Source organism: Alternaria novae-zelandiae (genome assembly GCF_023758075.1).
Source record: "Alternaria novae-zelandiae strain BMP 2774 chromosome Unknown scaffold_16, whole genome shotgun sequence".
NCBI classification, from domain to species: domain Eukaryota; kingdom Fungi; phylum Ascomycota; class Dothideomycetes; order Pleosporales; family Pleosporaceae; genus Alternaria; species Alternaria novae-zelandiae.
In genome coordinates this window covers 632,908-650,801 of record NW_026056976.1, presented here as the reverse complement: position 1 = coordinate 650,801, position 17,894 = coordinate 632,908, and the positions used below count along the sequence as shown (strand labels likewise).

The 17,894-nt window shown below is 53.1% G+C and overlaps 7 protein-coding genes across 7 annotated transcripts; 4 read left to right on the top strand and 3 right to left on the bottom strand.

The window, feature by feature from the left end:
• Positions 1-986: 986 nt before the first annotated feature.
• Positions 987-1,939, bottom strand: J4E88_007711 (uncharacterized protein; the record flags this gene model as incomplete). Its single annotated transcript, XM_049401327.1, has 2 exons — positions 987-1,600; positions 1,657-1,939. The coding sequence occupies 2 exons, from the start codon at positions 1,937-1,939 to the stop codon at positions 987-989; spliced, it is 897 nt and encodes a 298-aa protein (XP_049253011.1).
• Positions 1,940-4,149: 2,210 nt separating this feature from the next.
• On the top strand, positions 4,150-5,216 carry J4E88_007710 (uncharacterized protein; the record flags this gene model as incomplete). Its single annotated transcript, XM_049401326.1, has 3 exons — positions 4,150-4,947; positions 4,998-5,054; positions 5,097-5,216. 3 exons carry the CDS (start codon positions 4,150-4,152, stop codon positions 5,214-5,216), a joined length of 975 nt encoding a protein of 324 aa, XP_049253010.1.
• A 312-nt stretch (positions 5,217-5,528) lies between these two features.
• J4E88_007709 (uncharacterized protein) lies at positions 5,529-6,956 on the bottom strand (the record flags this gene model as incomplete). Its single annotated transcript, XM_049401325.1, has 3 exons — positions 5,529-6,044; positions 6,094-6,144; positions 6,195-6,956. The coding sequence occupies 3 exons, from the start codon at positions 6,954-6,956 to the stop codon at positions 5,529-5,531; spliced, it is 1,329 nt and encodes a 442-aa protein (XP_049253009.1).
• Positions 6,957-9,250: 2,294 nt separating this feature from the next.
• J4E88_007708 (uncharacterized protein) lies at positions 9,251-10,343 on the top strand (the record flags this gene model as incomplete). The annotated part of the gene is made up of 3 exons (XM_049401324.1): positions 9,251-9,640; positions 9,703-9,760; positions 9,811-10,343. 3 exons carry the CDS (start codon positions 9,251-9,253, stop codon positions 10,341-10,343), a joined length of 981 nt encoding a protein of 326 aa, XP_049253008.1.
• A 640-nt stretch (positions 10,344-10,983) lies between these two features.
• On the top strand, positions 10,984-12,115 carry J4E88_007707 (uncharacterized protein; the record flags this gene model as incomplete). The annotated part of the gene is made up of 3 exons (XM_049401323.1): positions 10,984-11,609; positions 11,660-12,015; positions 12,072-12,115. The coding sequence occupies 3 exons, from the start codon at positions 10,984-10,986 to the stop codon at positions 12,113-12,115; spliced, it is 1,026 nt and encodes a 341-aa protein (XP_049253007.1).
• Positions 12,116-12,277: 162 nt separating this feature from the next.
• On the bottom strand, positions 12,278-13,851 carry J4E88_007706 (uncharacterized protein; the record flags this gene model as incomplete). The annotated part of the gene is made up of 8 exons (XM_049401322.1): positions 12,278-12,298; positions 12,519-12,891; positions 12,952-13,081; positions 13,136-13,319; positions 13,374-13,509; positions 13,563-13,603; positions 13,655-13,826; positions 13,847-13,851. 8 exons carry the CDS (start codon positions 13,849-13,851, stop codon positions 12,278-12,280), a joined length of 1,062 nt encoding a protein of 353 aa, XP_049253006.1.
• A 1,439-nt stretch (positions 13,852-15,290) lies between these two features.
• Positions 15,291-17,635, top strand: J4E88_007705 (uncharacterized protein; the record flags this gene model as incomplete). Its single annotated transcript, XM_049401321.1, has 2 exons — positions 15,291-15,522; positions 15,570-17,635. The coding sequence occupies 2 exons, from the start codon at positions 15,291-15,293 to the stop codon at positions 17,633-17,635; spliced, it is 2,298 nt and encodes a 765-aa protein (XP_049253005.1).
• Between the last annotated feature and the right edge of the window lie 259 nt (positions 17,636-17,894).

The following is a 17,894-nucleotide window of genomic DNA, read 5'->3' as shown; positions in this document are numbered from 1 at the left end:
AGACATGGTTCCTATATCGGACGTCTCACCGGTTGCGACGGTGGATGTGGAGTGTTCGGGACGAATAGGTATGCCCGCTAACAAGCAATCGTTGTACGGATCGTAGATTGACTGTCTGTCCAGGGAGCTGGGGCGTATATGATGGGTACCTGGATGGAGATCATGTTCTCTCGGATGCTCGGCGCTCTGGATAGGCAAGCATGATCCCTCGTACGACAAGCAGCCCACATCGTCTGGCTGGTCGTCATGTTGGTTGGACTCGTGTGGAGGTGCATCGGTGGCCGGTGTCGCGACATGCGGAAGAACCTGGCTCAGCCTATTGGAACGGTTGGAGTATTGACAGGAAGAGTCGGTGTTCAGACATGTATAGCACGGACGCTGTCCATCACATTTCGTCCTCAACTCTCTACATCGGAGACACGCGGTATGACATCGCTGCCTTCCCGATGCGGCAGTGGCACTGCCGATCTGGGCAGATGGCGGTTCAACTGTGTCGTTGAGAGACGAAGGCTGGTGAAGCTTCGAGTGTCGAGACAAAAGATCCCTGCGATGGAAGACGACGCCACAGGTTGAACAGCGGTGCTTGCAGGTCTTTTGGTGGCTGTGTTGATGACGCGTCAAGGAGTTTTGCGTACGATAGGTCCTTTTGCATTTGGTGCATGGGTACATGATGTGAGGATGAGATGAAAGACGTGGAGAGCCCCAACGGCTTCTCCATGGCGCGGCGAAGGCACCTGGGCATGTTATGCATGTTGGCACTGACTGTCGGCTCAGCACTCGAGCCGTCGGACTGCCCTTGGCACGCTAACGCGACCGGCGGGCGAGGGCTGCGGGGTCGAGCTAGCTGATGCTCTCGCCTCGATCTGCGTGCACGCGCTTCCCAGGACTCAAGATCACGACTTGAATTGCTATGGACACATGGTGCCGATTACCGCCATCCACCTCTACGGACATGGATTCAACGGGACGTGCCGTCTACTTTCTCATCATGCATCAAACGACATGCGATTCGACATTCGGCCAATTCCTCCAATCTCCACCTCGACCCTGTCCCCATCTTCGAGAAAGGCTTGCGGCTTCATGAACAGTGCGACTCCACCTGGCGTCCCGGTCATGATCAACGAGCCTCGCTGAAGAGTCTGGCCCTGACTGCAAAATGCGACAAGTCGGCGGACGCCAAAGCACAGATCTGACGTATTGCTTTCCTGTCTGATTTCCCCATTGACCATCGTCCTCAGCGACTGTTTGTTGGCTTCTCCTAGGACGTGAGTGGCTACCATACACGGTCCCAGCGGCGCGTACTTGTCGAATGACTTGCTGAAGGACCACTGCGGAACAGGCCCTGCTTTCCCAGCTTCTCTTTGCCAGTCGCGCGCGGAGACATCGTTACCTGCAGTATATCCAGCCACATAGTCCAAGGCATCGGCTTCCACTATGTTCTTTGCGTCTTTGCCGATGACAACGACCAGTTCACCCTCGTAATCGCATTGCTCCTGTGCGAAACAAGGAATTGGGACGTCCTCGCCGTGATCCGCAACGGCTGGCCCTGGCTTAGTAAAGACCGTTGGACACGTTGGAAGCGGCCGTCCGGTCTCGAGAACTTGCAATCTGTTAGATCGGGTGCTTCTCCCACTAGTGTTCTAATCCCATACATACTGTGTGTTTTGTAATTCAATCCAATGCAACGGATGATTGGGACATGAGCTGGCTCGAGCGGTCCCAGCAGCCTCGCCACTTTGTCGATCTCGCCTGTTGGTGTCGCACTCAGCGGATCGTTTCCATGCAACATCTTTACTTCGAGTTTTCCTTCCTCTGCAATCTGAGCAATCAAATCCACGTCTGAGCCTGAAACGATGGGGTCGCCATAACGAATATCCTGATCAGCCCCTTGCGCAATGTAACGAACAAATCTATCCCACGCAACTGGTTCTGAAGACATCGTGAACAGCTAATCGCGGAATAGGGAAGAAGAGTTGGAGCTAGCAGGTCGCACAGCTCTCAAGGCAAAGGCAGCTCCTATGTGTTGTCGGAGTTCACCAACTCTCACTCCTCCATCAGCATATGCAGTGTGGTTCTCGGAAACGCGCATGAACATCAGTAGTTGGAAGGCAGCGTATCCGCTTTCCGACCCAGGAACCCGCCAAGGCATACCACCTTATCCGCTGTACCAAACTACAGAGACTGAAGCCGAATCAATTTGAATTTGTCAGCGATAAGTTGCAGTCTTGTTTTTCGGAATACATCCGCGGACAATACGCAGCTTGACTATGTGGGCTACTTGGGCTGCTTTTGAAGCGGGGTAAACGCGTACCACAACGCGCATAGTCAGTCATAATCCAGATGCACAGGTGGCTGCTTTTCAGATGGTGTATGTCTACATAATAGCAAGCAGCGAAGTCTGTTCACGTGGTTTCACAGGCTCTGCTAAGTTCTTCACGTAGTCTACTTGCCAGACTTCATTGCGTCGATACACGACCGTTCACGCGGAAACGGTCTGGGATGATGAATTTTCCTGGGAGTCTGGCACCTCATGCAAGCACTCGCTTTCCAGAACGACGCGTTGTACTCATCGTGCTTTCAGGGAACGAAGCTTTGGCTTCTTCATGTAGGAGACGTGGTAGCTGATGAGGCTTTCATGATCACCGGGGTACGTCTCAATCCATTCAGCACAACAGCGCTGGCGCTGGTATCAGAAAATAGCAGATTGACTCGGCTATGTAGGCGAATACTTCTACTGCAAGCAAGTTGAACCCGCAGCAACATGCTCGAAGGTCAATGGTAATGATGTGTGCTTTGGTCTCTCATCCTACTGAAGGACTCGTGCTCTTCGAGACTGGTCCTGGCAAAGATTATCCAGACGTTTGGGGACCACAGCTCAACGACATCTTTGCTCGGGAAAACTATTGCGAGGATCATGACTTGGATGTTGCCATTCGGAAAACTGGCAATGACATCAAAGACGTTAAGGCCGTCATCATGGGCCATCTTCATCTTGATCATGCTGGAGGATTAGAGTATTTTCGGGGACGGACGTCCCTATCTATACACATGAGCAGGAACTGAAGAACGCATTTTACAGCGTTGCGACAAAAACAGATCTTGGTAAGTCATTGTCACAGAGACATGCTCCCCACTCGTAGTCATAATGTGTCTTATGAGACATTATGAATTACAGGGTCGGCAAGGCTGACTCAAAACTCTATGCAGGTGTCTATCAGCCTACCTATCTTCAATTCGATCTTAACTGGAACCGTTCCGCGGCGACGGATTCGAGCTAAACACTGGGTTGATCATCCGCCACATCCCCGGTCATACCCCGGGCCTCTCAATCCTCCAGGTGAACCTCAAAACCAGCGGGACGTGGGTTTTTACCACTGACCAATACGTTGTCAAAGAGAACTACGAGTCTCTTGCCATCCAGGGTTGGTTTACCAGGGACCATGCATCTTGATCGAGATCCAACCAGATGATACACTCTTTGCAGAAGTTGACTAATGCGCGACTCATCTTCGGACACGATCGTGATGTACTCTTTCAGTACAACTTAGCGCCAGGATACTACGAATAAATTAAGTTCTTCCAGTGACCGTGTATACATGTGCTCAAATATATTATAAGCAGGGCAGAATGCATCAATTTACTTCCGGTTCACAGCGCGTCAATCACACCTGCGACACTTTGCGCGCTATGCAAATCACCCTTCCTTCAAACATGCACTTGCAGTGTTGCATGCAAATTTAGAAGTCTGACAAACTAATTTCCGGCTTCAGTTGAACGGTCTTGATCAAACGCTAGCTACTAGGGCAGATAGAATTCCCAGGATAAGGTGGTATCAATGTGCGCACACCACCTTACCCGCCTACGTCAGAACCACAACTATTGCTAACCCACTTGGTCTTTACGAACCCCAGCGTACTAGCTCCCTGGAACCTGACACCGTTGACTGATGACGCTGTACCGGTACCTCGGTTCCACAACTGATGTAAAGCGGTCGCGGAAGGCGAGCTACATAGCCTCCACGTGCTTGAGCTGACAGCTCGAGGTTAGTAGCGTAGATCAACATACATCGAATTGCAGCGCTGTATATCATCCGCTCAACCAACGACGCTTGCACAAAGATTATTACACTTTTGTTTTGAATCATACGACATGCCGATACCTGACAACGACATGAGGATCCGTCTCAAGGCGACGGCGTTCGTCATCTACTACCATGCCGACCTTACCAAGGCGCGTCAATTTCTCCTCGACTTCGGACTGTCCATCGCGCGAGAAGATCCCCAAAACCAGATCTTCTTCAAAGGGTATGGCGTGGAGCCCTTTGTATACATCGCACGTCAAGCCGACGGCAAGAGCAGTTTCGAAGGAGCAGCATATGAAGTGGAGAGTAGAGGAGAGCTGGAACGCGCAAGTCAGATAGATGGAGCTACTTCTATTGCACCTCTCGACGCTCCAGGAGGAGGGGATTATGTTAAGCTCACCGACCCTGTAGGCCACCATGTCTATCTCATTCATGGTCAACAAAAGAGTGAGGCCGAACCGCCAGCTCTGAAGAAACTGGTCGTCAATTACGAGGACGAAAAGCCACGAAAGGGCAAATTCCAGCGCTTTGAGCTCGGCCCAGCTCCCGTTCATCGCTGGGGTCACTACGGTGTGACATATCCAGATGGCGCGTATCAACAGATGTATGACTGGTACACCAAGACTCTCGCTCTCGCTCCATCGGATATCGTTTACAAAGACGATAAGCCCATCACATGCTTCTTCCATATCGATCGTGGTTTGGAGTACACAGATCACCATGCCTTCTTCTTTAAGCGGGTCAAACCGGACTACGAACCTACTGTTGCGCATTCTGCGTTTGAGACCCATGACTTCGACGTCGAGCATTTGGGCCATGACTATCTTGAGTCGAAAGGATACGAGAGTTGTTGGGGTGTGGGAAGAGTTGGTTACATCAACTCCATGGTTGTGGACGAACTGCTAACCGGGAACAGCATGTCCCCGGAAGTCAAGTCTTTGACTACTGGTTTGATACCAGCGAGTTCATATTGGTAGGCAACACTTGCATAATTTGATTGGCCTGATACTAACAGCGTTACAAGGAGCACTATGCGGATGGCGATTTGGTCAATGCTGAGACGGAGGTATCGCACGTTCCTGCTGGGCCACAGGCGCTCAAGATCTGGGGGCCACCTATTCCGGGCGTGTTTTAGGTGATATTCAAAGTGTTATGAGAACGAATAAACACGTAGATATATAATTCAAACGCGTTCCACAGTCTGGCTGAAGGGCCAACAACGGGCGAACGTAGGTAGTGCACAAAACATGCATGAGAAACACGACTCAATGCTATGAATGGCTACCTCCTTCGATCTAAGCTTCTTGTTCTGGCTTTCGCGGTCCTTGCGAGGAAATAAGGCAATGACAGGGCGGCGAGATCTTGGCTCCCATTTTGCATGAATGTGATGCAACGCTTCACGACATCGGCCGAAAGTCTTGAGGACATGAGTCGCCACAACACCTCTTTAGACGCCATCGAACAGCTTTGCCTGCCTCTTGTGTATCAATGCCGCTACCAAGAAACACAAGAAGCCCAATACACCGCATGAGCCAGCAAGTACCTGTCCATACAGATAGGATCCGTTGCCAACCTCAACCAACGCACCTCCACCAGGACCTCCGATAAGGCAACCAAAACTAGACAAGGCAAACCCCATGCCCATTCTTGTTCCGATTTTCTTGTTGTCCAGGGTAAGATCGGCGAGTGTTGCAGGGAACATGGCTTGCAAGCCTGCAGCAAACAAGCCGTAAAGCGCCGCAAAGGCATACATTCCTGCTGTCGAAGTGATCGCAATCCAACAATATAGTAGAAGAGCAGTGACGAAACTGACGATCAGGCTGATGGTCAATGGCCGGCAATAGCGGCCAGCAACGTACGCGGGTAACAGACGTCCCGGAATGCCGACGCCGTTTAGCACCAAGAGGAGCGGTATCGATTCTTCCAACGTCATACCCAACGTTGTTCGAGCGAAAGCATTGATCTGGGTAAGGTCAGCTATGTGGTTGAAGAAGATTGCGGTATGTACTTACATAGAAGAAAGCGAACCAAAGACCTGCGAAGCAAAAGACGGAGCCGAGAATCTGTGTACGTTAGCAAAGACGTCCCGGGTTCGTCAAATCAGACCACTTACGAAAAGATCAAAGACCGGATCCTTGAGCTCACTCGGTTCGAGCATCTTGACCGCAACCTTTGGTGGAAGTCGCTTCTTTAGCAGCCGCTCAGCAATCAATAGCATGACCAGCGCCATGAAGCCCAACGTCCTCACCGCCCATCCAAACCCGATGCGATCAATCAACCTGTTAAGCATGATCGGAATGACCAGCCCACCAGTGCCCGACCCGCATAACGTGATACTAATTGCAAAACTCCGCTTTGTCGCATCGAAATATGTCGAGATCACGGATACCATGGGCACGAACATGCATCCATTTGCGAAACCGATGCAAAACCCCTGCGCAAGCACGAACTGCCAGTACTCCTTGCAGATACTTGTCATGAAGATGCCGACCAGCCATAGCCCAATGCCTACGCGCAGAACAAGTTTGAAATGACCGGTGTCTGACGCGGCGCCAGACCAAAGAGGGATGGACAGCAGGAAGAAGACGGTGAGTGCACCGATCCATGAGATATTGGACGCGGTCGACAGTCCAATGGAGGTATAGTGCGCTTGGAACATACCAAATGATGTGATAAAGCCCCAGGTGAAGAAGGTGATGATATGCCCACCTAGCACTTGTGACCATGCTACCCATCCGCCATTGGGAGGCGGCTCGGTAGATGCGACTCTCGTGACATCAAAGGTTGAAGATACTTCTTGCTTGGATGGCGCAATATCCTCCTCTTCGATCTGGCTGAACTCTTCAGTTGGCGGATCCGGTCCAATGGCGGCCATGTTGTTGCACGGCAAAAATGATGTTTGACCGCAAGGTCAGTCGACCCCAGGATTCTGCTTCCCCAGACCCATACTTTGCTGAGTCACGTCTTGCGGGAGATCGAGTTTGGCGAATTTTGCAAGCTCAGTTTTCCGAATTTATGAGGTAATAGGAGGGGATCGGTGGCGGGAAGATGCCCGCCGCAGCGGTCATTGCCGGCGGGCCAGGCGAGGCGAGTACGTCGGATACGGCACGCTCTGCCACTGCGCTTGAAGCAACGCTCGGAAGCCAGCCTCGCGCATTGAATGCCTAGGTACGTAGCTCAGACAACGCAGTACGCGCAATGGGTTCTGGGTTTGGCTTTTAGAATGATTGTTTGCGCATCTTACTTAGGACAAAGCCTCGTGGCAATACCTAGGTAGGGTGATGTTCGCAGCGAAGTGGTAGACTTGGCGGAGTTACCCCACAGCCTCTCCCAGCCAATCATGTGCGCGCGTCTTCCAGCTTCCGAGGTCCGTCCTGCAACGCGCGCGGATATCAGTACAGTAAAGAAGCAGCCACGATGCCCGCTACAGCGAGTTAAGTCTTGCTAAAGAGAATGTCGCCAGAGAGATCGATGATGCCGGAGTGACGCAACAAGTTTACGATAATCAGAACCTTGTCGTATGGCTCTACTAGGTACTACCTAGGTACCACTACTACTACTTAATCTTAACACTTGAGTATGCACGCTACTCTTTTTCTACAAAGTAGAACTGCGGCTGATAGTACATTGGGTGCGTCTTCGCGACCATTAGGGTTCACTTATCATGGCTCGAAGAAGAACGAGAACTCGCCGGTCCAAAAATTGGTTAAAAACAGCTATCAAGAGTCGTGCTCGCGGATGCTAAAATATCTCGCTTTCTTCCTAAATCTGGTCAAGCTTTAGATGCTAGCTGAACTGGTGATATATTCCGAGTTCTTTCGGTGTGTGATTGATAGATACTAGTACGCCACTCCCTTTTCTCATCGCATTGGGCTGGAACTCGCACCTGAGACAGCATTTGGGGGACGGTACTATCAACGCGACGACGAAACACTGAAAAAGTCTCAGTGCGACCCTGCGTGGAGAGCGTTTTGGAAAGAGAAAACTAAGTCGTTCTAGAGGCAGCAAAAACGACAGATTTTGTTCGAACACGAAGGGGACGAAAAAGTCTGTGAGTCTCGACGGTACGTTGACGTGATTGGAATTAAACCCTTCGCGAGGGCCGTGGTCTTGCAAGTCGCTTCCGCTCTATGTCTGACCAGAGCACTCTACTACCATTTCTGATGGATGCCTCAACAGTAGTCTCGAGATGCTCAAACTTAAGAAATGGAATCTCCAGGCTCGGCAACGGATGCTATCTTCCAGCGGGATCAGTTCCCCTGGATTATTCAAGGATCGCAATCCTATTGGCGCGTTGATCACTGGAAGTCGTGGGATGAGGTGCAAGATCCCTGGAAAGACCTAGCTGGGCAATATTTGAAAGTTCTACTCCTCGACTAGCATGATTGGAAGAAACCCCGATTGCCATGGGAGTGTTATTACGACGGAGAACTGTAAGGTAGGTACAGACGCGAGTCGTGAACAGCGTCTACATAGGCTCAGTCGCCAAAAGACTCATGGGACTCAGGCGCCATAGTCACAAGGATTGTGCGCCGTCGTTAGTCGCGAGGCGCTTTCTATTCTGATACGTCGCTATGTCACCACGGCTGCTGTGACATGAGCATCTTCTAGCTGAGAAGCAACGCGTTCATCGAGACCCACCATGTGCAGAACAACGGGATGCCGATGTACGAATACATCTTGTCGTACTGCCGTGTTATCCAAATCTCAAGTACCAAGCTTTTTGTAGGGGTTGCCGAGATATCAGAATACCCGGTGGCACTGATGCTGTTCTATCCCTTTATGGCTGGGCTACCGGCAGGACTAACGCCAACAGAACGCAGCTGTTGGTAGCTTCTTCTTCTAGTAATCCTCTAACGAGATTGTGGCTCGAGGATGCAAGCAACCGCAACGATTGTTCGGGCACCTATGCAGGGCAAAAGGGATGGAACCACAACAGGCTCGTATAGACGTCTCCACCGTAAGCGATGCTGACGCCCAGGTGAACGATCAAATTTAACGTGTTCGTATACTGCATGTATTAAAGCTGTCCCCTCTTGCTGCAATGTGATACCCCAGGTACCCCTAAAAGGCCCATCACGTTCTTTTTGCAGCTCCAGCCCTACCTGCGGTCTCCACCTCCACACTCTCTAATCGCTGTACATTACTATACAAACATAATCCTTAATCATGTCGTTCAGTATTCGCAACACCATCGCCCTGGGCGCCTTCTCCGCCCTCGCTGCTGCGCAAACCGTGCCCCCGAAGCTCGACGCAACTTGTGCCGATGTGGTCATATTCATGGCTCGTGGCAACGACGCCCCATACCATGACGGTCGCACTTTCCCCTTCGTCGAAGCCACCTGCGGCAAGTTGACTGCTCAGGGCAAGAGCTGCGACTACATTGACATCCAGTTTGATGTAACCCTTGGTGGAGACTACTGCAACCAAGTTGCCGAGGGCGCTCGCAATGGTATCTCTCAGATCACCGCCTTCAACGAGAAGTGCCCTTGCTCGCACATTGTGGTGAATGGGTACTCTGAGGGAGCTCACGTGGCCGGAGATGTGCTTGGAGGACCGGTAAGCATCACGCGAGAACCGGGCACCCGTGAGGCATGTGCTAACTACGTACTGCAATATAGGGTGGATGCACATTCGTCTCGACCGGCCTAGACAACAACTCTGCTGCAGGCAAAGCGGGTAAGCGACTTCGACGATATAACGGCAATGTCCTTCCTAACATGTTTCAGTCGCCGCGGCTCTCCTCTGGGGAGACGTGATGCATACCGCCAACCAGCCCTACAATGTGCTTGACGGTGCCGACAAGCAGTCTAACGGGCGTAAGCCGGAGGATCTCGCTCGCCTCAATCGCTACGCACCCGTCCTTCGATCCTACTGTGCTGCCGGCGACCCAGTCTGCGCCGGCGGAAACGTTGTGGCCGACCACTTGAACTACTTTGAGCTCTACACCGACGATGCTTCTTCCTGGGTCGTCTCCAAGATCGACAGCGTCGCACCTCTGGCGTCGTGCGGTGCCACCAGCTCATCATCCTCTGCTGCCGCCTCTTCCGCTACCAGTGCGGCCGTCACCCAGTCTTCTGCCGTCGTTCCTACCTCGTCTGCCGTGGTCACTGCGTCTGCTACACCTACTAAGGCTGAGTCTTCTGCTGCTGAGACGCCTTGCTCAACCTCTCCGGCAATGGTTTCTCCCTTCCCTGAGCCTGTCCCCTACAAGCCCGATGCCTGCGTCCTTGAAGTTCACGTAGAGTATGCCTACGTATAGTTTGAGCAAGATGGAGCCGAAGGAGCAAGTACCACCACTACAGTGCAATGCGAAAAGCTGTCAGCAGCGACAGTATTGCGACAATATATACGACGTGTTGCCACCTTCAAAGTCTTGTTCCTCTAGCTCTCCTCTTGTAAAGTGACCGTGTTGTAGCCGCATCATTCGATGTTCCCGAGGTCCGATCTGTTTGTTAAGGCCACTTCAATCTGGACGGAAGCTAGGAGTATCATTTAAGTTGCATCCCGAAATGAATTTGGAAACACTGAGCGAGTAAACGACGGGAACGTTGCGGATCGCCGGTATTAGCTCAACGTATTGAGCTACGACTTTTCCATGTTCCAAGCCTGTCGATACGCGATGGAAGATGACGCCTGTGAGCCTGTGGAGAAGTAGGTGAAACGGCTTTGTATCTTCTTAAATAGATCCCTACACTGCGCTATGTGAACTGGGGTTCCTGTCCGTCTGTTGGGCCGACAGGCGATCGTCACGCAAGTCGAACATGACCAATGCTGACGACCTTGGAGCGAACCGTGGCTGTCTTGGCATTCCCGCGGAGTTCATAGGCATGCACGTCACCTTCCCCATCTCATCGCCAAAGCTCGCCCAAACCTCACCCAAACACCACATCAACGCCGCCATGTACCGGATACGACCGCGATTCGTACCCATTCGCGCTCTACCTCGCACGTATCAACCCTCATTCCAGCATGTCCGTAGCCTTCCACAATCCCGTGCCTACCAGCAACTCGGTCGCAGTGGCCAGCAATACAAACGGTTCAACTCTCTCTCAGGTGGCCTCTCCGGTCTCCTATTTCGCTGGGCTGCCCGCCCAACGTTTTACCGTGACGTCGGTCTGATCAGCGTGGGCACTGGCGGCGTCTACCTGTACAATCTCGAAGAAGTGCCCGTCTCTGGTCGCCGCCGCTTCAACATCATCTCGCCTGGCATCGAAGAAGCGCTGGGACGGTCATCCGTAGAGCAAGTGCGGCAAGAGTACCAAGGCAGGATACTACCGGATAGCGATTCGCGGGTGAAGCAGGTGAAGAGGGTTTTGGAGCGTTTGTTGCCGTATGCCGAGGGCGAAGGGTTGAAAGACTTGCAGTGGGAGGTCACCGTCATCGAGTCTCCGGAACAGAACGCGTTTGTAGCGCCGGGGGGCAAGGTCTTTGTGTTTACGGGGATCCTGCCTCTGTGCAAGGATGAGGATGGCATTGCAGCCGTGCTGGGACATGAGATTGCGCATGTGGTTGCGCATCACACTGCGTTGGTACTCTTATCTCGGACCGATGAAGCATGCACTGACCAAAGAACAGTGAACGCATGTCTCAAGCGCCTCTGATCCTCCTCGGTGTTCTCGCCCTATCTCTCTTCGATGTCTCCTTTTACTCGGGCAAAATGCTCCTCGACCTCTTCCTCTCCATGCCCGCCTCCCGCAAGCACGAAGCTGAAGCCGATTACATTGGTCTCTTGATGATGGCGCAGGGCTGCTACCGACCAGAAGCTGCAATGCAGTTCTGGACGCGCATGGAGAAGGCTGGTGGGGCGGGGCCGCCGCAGATACTGAGCACGCACCCGAGTCACCACAACAGGGAAGAGAAGATTAGGGAGTGGCTGCCCAAAGCGATGGAGAAAGCTGAGGCGAGCGAATGCGCTGTCACGAGTGGGTACGGTAAGTGAACGCACGCATACGGTATGATGACGAGGATCGTGACTGACGCGACCCAGCTACTCAATTCAGCTCCGCGTTCGATAGCTTCGGACGCTGGTGAAGCGTCGGAAGCCCTTTGACGGTAGATGACTTGTACTAACACCCTGTATACCACCTGATGACTACACTAACATGATGCACCACGAGAAATGAAGGTCCCATCCCTGAACCATCCCAGATAGTCTTGGATGTGAGTAGATATGAGATGAATTGATGATTTACTCTAACATGAGATGAGAACTGCCTATAAAGGCAAGCATGCTTGCTGCAAACAGTTGTAAGCAAGCATCGGTACGTACATAAGGTACATGCCAGCAAACCAACAGATAGTGCGCTATGGGCCACAGGGCAAACATTGTAACGTAATGTCATAATTTCTTATACTCTATTAGCCTCGGCACCCCGGTTCGAGACAGAACATGAACATCCGCCGTCCTTGCGACCCCTATACTCGGTCTACCTACCGATTCTCTCTCCTCGACCTCCGACGCGGTATCATCGAAGTAACTGTTCCCCATATCCATAGCCTTTCCCATTTCAATCTCCGTAACGGTCAATCTCCTCTCCACATCGAAATCGAATGCGCCATTCTTCTCTTCGGGTAATGCAAAGTCCCATGGCGATTTCTCGATATCGTCTTCGTCGTCCATGCTGACCAGGTTCTTTTCTCCCCAACTCCCGCGGTATCCTGGTAGAGTGGGTACCTCGGAAGGTGTGGTGGCTCGAGCGGGACAGTGGAAAACATGTTTGAGTAAAGGGGACAGTGAGGGAAGAGAGGCGGCCAGAATGCCAATGTCAACCTCGATTTGGGACCATACTGGAACCCAAGACCAGCCCCTGCGGTTCATTTGTCAGAAAATGCTACTAGTAAAGAGAACGGGCTAGGCGAAGGCGTACCAGCTGAAATCGACTTCTTGCCATGTACTTCCTGGTCTGATGGGACTGTCCGACATGACAATCTCGCAAAGGCGCATGGTGCTGGCTATGACCGGGATGACGCCGATAGAGAGAATGACTGCTAGAGCCGCTGAAGGGACGGTCAACAATGAGCGTTCATAGAGACATAAAGACGTCGACTTACTCCTTTGTCTCTTGTTGAATTTGATCACCCATATCAAAGGCAACGGGAAGATCAACAAGACAATATCAGTGACGACATTGATGGCACCCGAAATGACCATGAACATGGCAGCATTAATGCATCCATCGGGTTGGGCTTCGATATCCCAGACACGTGATACTGGTGTACAGATGAACAATTGAGCCTCCGGACGATGTCAGTTGTGCATCTCGTACAGATAGACGGGCATGAAACTCACAAGGAAGACGGAGAAACTAAAGGCAGTCATAAAGCCGGCCGCTGTCCATACAGCAGGTGACTGCACGATCCATGGCAGGCCCTGTTTTCCATAGCCGATTCGGTAGTACAGAGATAAGATGCTCATCTTGACCGCCCTGCAATAAAGTTAATCTTGGAAGCTGATGTCGAGAGCGATGTTGCAGCATACCAATTTGCGACAAAGTAGATGAGCATATTGATCCATTGGTACTAGTCCACTGTCAGTACTAAGTCGAGTGTCACAAGGTGTGTTGAACATACCATGAGCATCTCGTCGAATTGCTCCACGTGAAGCTCTGATGCATGTCGTCCCTGGCCATGCTCGATTTGCAATATGATGGTGACAGTCTGTGCGGCTCCGAGGGTAACGGCGATGGCGATGAAGAGATCGTCTAGGCCGAATTTCTTGACAACGTATCCGCGCGTGAAGCATCTACATTTTGTTAGCAATACGACATTTGCTCGTGGCGAAGATGGGTGCTTGCCGAAGAGCCACAAACGCCACAGCGACGGTATACATGGCCATACTGACTCGGCCTATGACGGGCCCTTGGTCACGCCCGTTCGCGACGTATACGATGTGCCCCATTGCGAGTTCGGTACCTGGTTGAGCTATACGATGTCCGAAGGTTTGACATGGGGCTACGAGAGTTGATGCTACGACGGCGCAAGGTTTCCAAACGCCCGACTGGAGAAGAGGAAGCGAAAAGCAAAGTGAAGGATGATGACCAGACTAGAGGCTGGCAGACGGGACCTACACACATCTAATACATCGTGGACGAGTTACGACACCCAAAGTGCGACAGGGCGATGGGCACGTTGCAAGACTCGGCACGGCATTATTGAGGCGGCGCTGTTGAAACTAAGATTGCCTTCCAGAAGCACATCAAACGGTGCACAAAGAGCCACGCGGCCTGTGCATGCCTCTTGTCGGCATCGGCACTGTGGGTTGTCGCGTGGTCATGGTGCGGCAAGCCCTGTCGCAGCGCGCATCTCGAAACCTTGTTTGGAGCCACGATCCCGGCACAATGGTATCGGAGGTTTGTGGGAGAACATGGCCTCGGGTTGCGTGGGCGGGAGGCTGAACGAATGGTTCGAGTGTTTCTGAGATACACGGTAATTGGCCGCGCGCGTGCACCAGGCCGACGGGCTATCCCGGTGTGGCTGGTGACGATGGCATAGACGTCTTCTTGGACGTCTCAGGGGGGTTTTCACAAGGGCCTAGTCACTGCTTGCGCTGCTCGGGTGTTGGGCAGACCGACGATCAGATGGCGGGCGATGAAGAAACCCGGAGCATGAGGTCGAGGATCGCCGCGGAGGCAGCCTGGTTTCGGTTACGGGCGGGCTAGCGCTGATGCGTGTTGGACGTTGCATTCACGTCACTCTGGCAGCACCGCACGAAAAGCATCGAGGCTCCAACAGGCGGGCGGGCGAAGAGCAGAGGCATCCGCCGCAGCCACAACGCCTGCGCGTGTTGCCCAACGGAACAGGGAAGCCGCAACCCACCAGGCGAGCCGCTCCTGCCCTGAGGCGGCCTCAACGCTTGCCCGCCTGCCTCGACACTTGCCTGCCTGCCTGCCTGCCTGCCTCGGGTCGCTGGCACGACATTTGGCGTCACTGCGCTGTAAGCTGGCATGCTCCCCTCGTCTGTACCACACCTGTTCCTCTCCCGCCCCGTTGCATGTCCGCCTACACCTCTCACCAGTCTCCCCGGCCTCTGTGGCCTGCTAGCATACCGCCATCCTCAACCACTGACCATATTCCTCTGCCCGTAGACGCTCCCCTCGCCCACGACCCGCCGCGGCTTGCCAGGCACGCGAGCCATCCTGCATACCCCACCCTGCTCCCTCCACCCTCTCCACCCCCGCCGTTGCCCAACCCGACCCTCGACGGCACCATGGCCGCCCGCGCGACCATCACCTTCTCGCAGCCGGGCGTGCAGCCGCCCGTCTATGTCACCACCTCCCTGAACGACTGGACGCTGGTGCAGATGCAGCCCCTGCACGACAAGACGGCCTCGGGCGACCTCATCTTCAGCAGAGAGTTCACTGGCGTCGCTGAAGGCAGCCACCAGTACAAGATCCGCGTCGGCGAGGACCATTGGGTGCTGGACGAGTCGAAAGAAACCGGTATGTCCTTCTACGTCCTCGTCGACTGTCCCGCTGACTCTCCGCAGCTGCCGTCGACCAGGGCATTCGCAACAACCTTGTCCACGTCAAGCCTGCCAGCGAGAGCACCTCCCTGCGCCCAGCGTCCGAAGCTACCACCAACACAGCCGCCCTAGAGACTTCCCCCGGGAATCCCTCAAAGATGCCCGAGGACCGCAAAGACAGTACAATAAACCAGGAGCAGCTAGCTTACGATCAAACCCACTACGCCCATCTGCCTGAACATGTTGCTAAACGCGCTGCCGACTCAGAACCTGGCCTTCAGGGAACCAAGGTAGACTCCCCAGTCGAGACAGCAGCTCCGAAAACACCCGAGATTCCTCTTCTGGTAGTCGACAAGACTGACCGTCGGCCTGCATATGGAGATGACTTCGGCGCCGGCGCTACGACCGCCCAAAAGGCTGCGCATGACATGAGAGCCGCGGATTCCTTGCCAGACCAGCTCAATATCGTGCCCGGGTCCCATACGGAGCCAGAGTCTGATGATGGCGATGCTGCTCCATTGTTTCGCCATGAGTCTTTCCGAGCGGATCATGATCCTCAGATCGCTCCCGCTATAATCATCGACGATGAGTCTGCGCCATCATCGACAGACCAGACTAGTTCCGGAGAGGCCATAGATACACCTTCGGAGCCTGACGACAGTGACGAGTTGCATCTAGCGCCCTTACTCAGCCACGAGACGGGCTTCGAGAATGGCGGAGCGGGGCTGAGCGACGGTCCGCATTTTTCCCATGAAACTGACGACGACGATGACGATGACGATGATTTCGGTGGAGCTCCTCTCCTTCCTCACGAGACTGGCTTCCATGATGACGGCAGAATTCCAACCGAATCTGAAAATGACGAGGACGAACTCGACAGGTATCCGTTGCTATCACATGAAAGTGGCTTCTCGGATTATAGGGGAAGCGAGATCGTTACTAAGAGTGATAACTCGGGAATCTCGGAGCCATGTCACTACGGGGCCTACGAGGACGACGAGGATGACTACGCTGAGAATGAAGAGGGCGATGCACCTCTCCTCCCCCATGAACGCGAAGCATCTGCTGTCAGTAGCACTGGGTCTGTCTTTTCAGAGGACGATACCCCCTTTTCTCTGGACAAGCAACCGACTTTTGGTTACGAGACGGACAACGCGAGAGAACTGTTCGGCGGAGCTGGCCGACACGACTTCTTTAGAGGGCGAACAGGAAGCAATCTTCCCCACAGGCTACCACAATCAGATGCGGAAGATCATGACCTGAACGATCCGTCGTTGGAACGATTTCCCACTAGCCGTCAATCAATCTTGGAACGTGTAGCGACAATTGGCATGCATCTTCCCGAAGATGAATCCATGCACGAGCGGCCACATTCTCCCCAGCCATCTGTTCTATCTCAAGCGTGCTCCTCTGTCGATCTTGTACCTGTCAAATCGTACACCTCGCTAGCTTCTGTACCTGAAGACGAATTCAGCGACGAAGAGGAGGACCACCATGATCTAGACAGTATGCCATCGCCCGTGTACATCAGTCACAATACTACCCGCATGTCTAGTCCGCCCGCCAGGTTCGTTCGTGACCCATACGCAACCCCACTGCCTGATGAGAGTAAGCAACTTGGGTACGCTGTCGACACCAAACACGACGAGTCGAGTAATCATACCCACGAGTCCAGCGAAGCGGAAAGTGTGGATAAGCATGACGGTGCCAAAGACGTCTCTCGGGCTTCCAATGCTCTGCGAGATGCCATCACCGCATCTGTCAACACCGAGAAACCTGCCATGGATCAAGTTACGTCTGAGCCCAAGGCTACCACCGCAGGTGCGCACCCTGTAGCCGGTCCGGATTCTGACCTTCGGCAGCGCAGAGTACTAGTTGAGGATTCTTCAGAGACATCAGAAGATGCGACAAGCGCAGTGGTAGATGGTGTCAGTATCAAAGACAAGATTGTCGAGGCAGCGAAGCCTGCACTTGCACAGCGACCGAATCATCACAACGAGAACTTTCTTCAGCATTTCTTCCGAGTCATGTTTGGGCCCGTCGGTCACCTCATGACTGCTTGTTTTGGCGATCGGAAGCGAGCTAGGTGAGCGAACACCGTTTCCTTTTCTCCCTGAATCCTTGAGTATGTGGCTTTTGGCGCTCTTGCCTCGTACGAATTCCATCACACAATGACAGTATTGAGACACGCCATTGCTAACACAAAAGCTTCAGTGCTTCCGCTCTTGTTCTTGGTACTGGTGCAGCGACTTACTATTACGCTGCGAAAGCATCAAGATGAGCTTGTGCCTAGTGCACGATGATCAAGCTTGCGACACCTGGGATTCACATTACGACGAACGCGGAAGG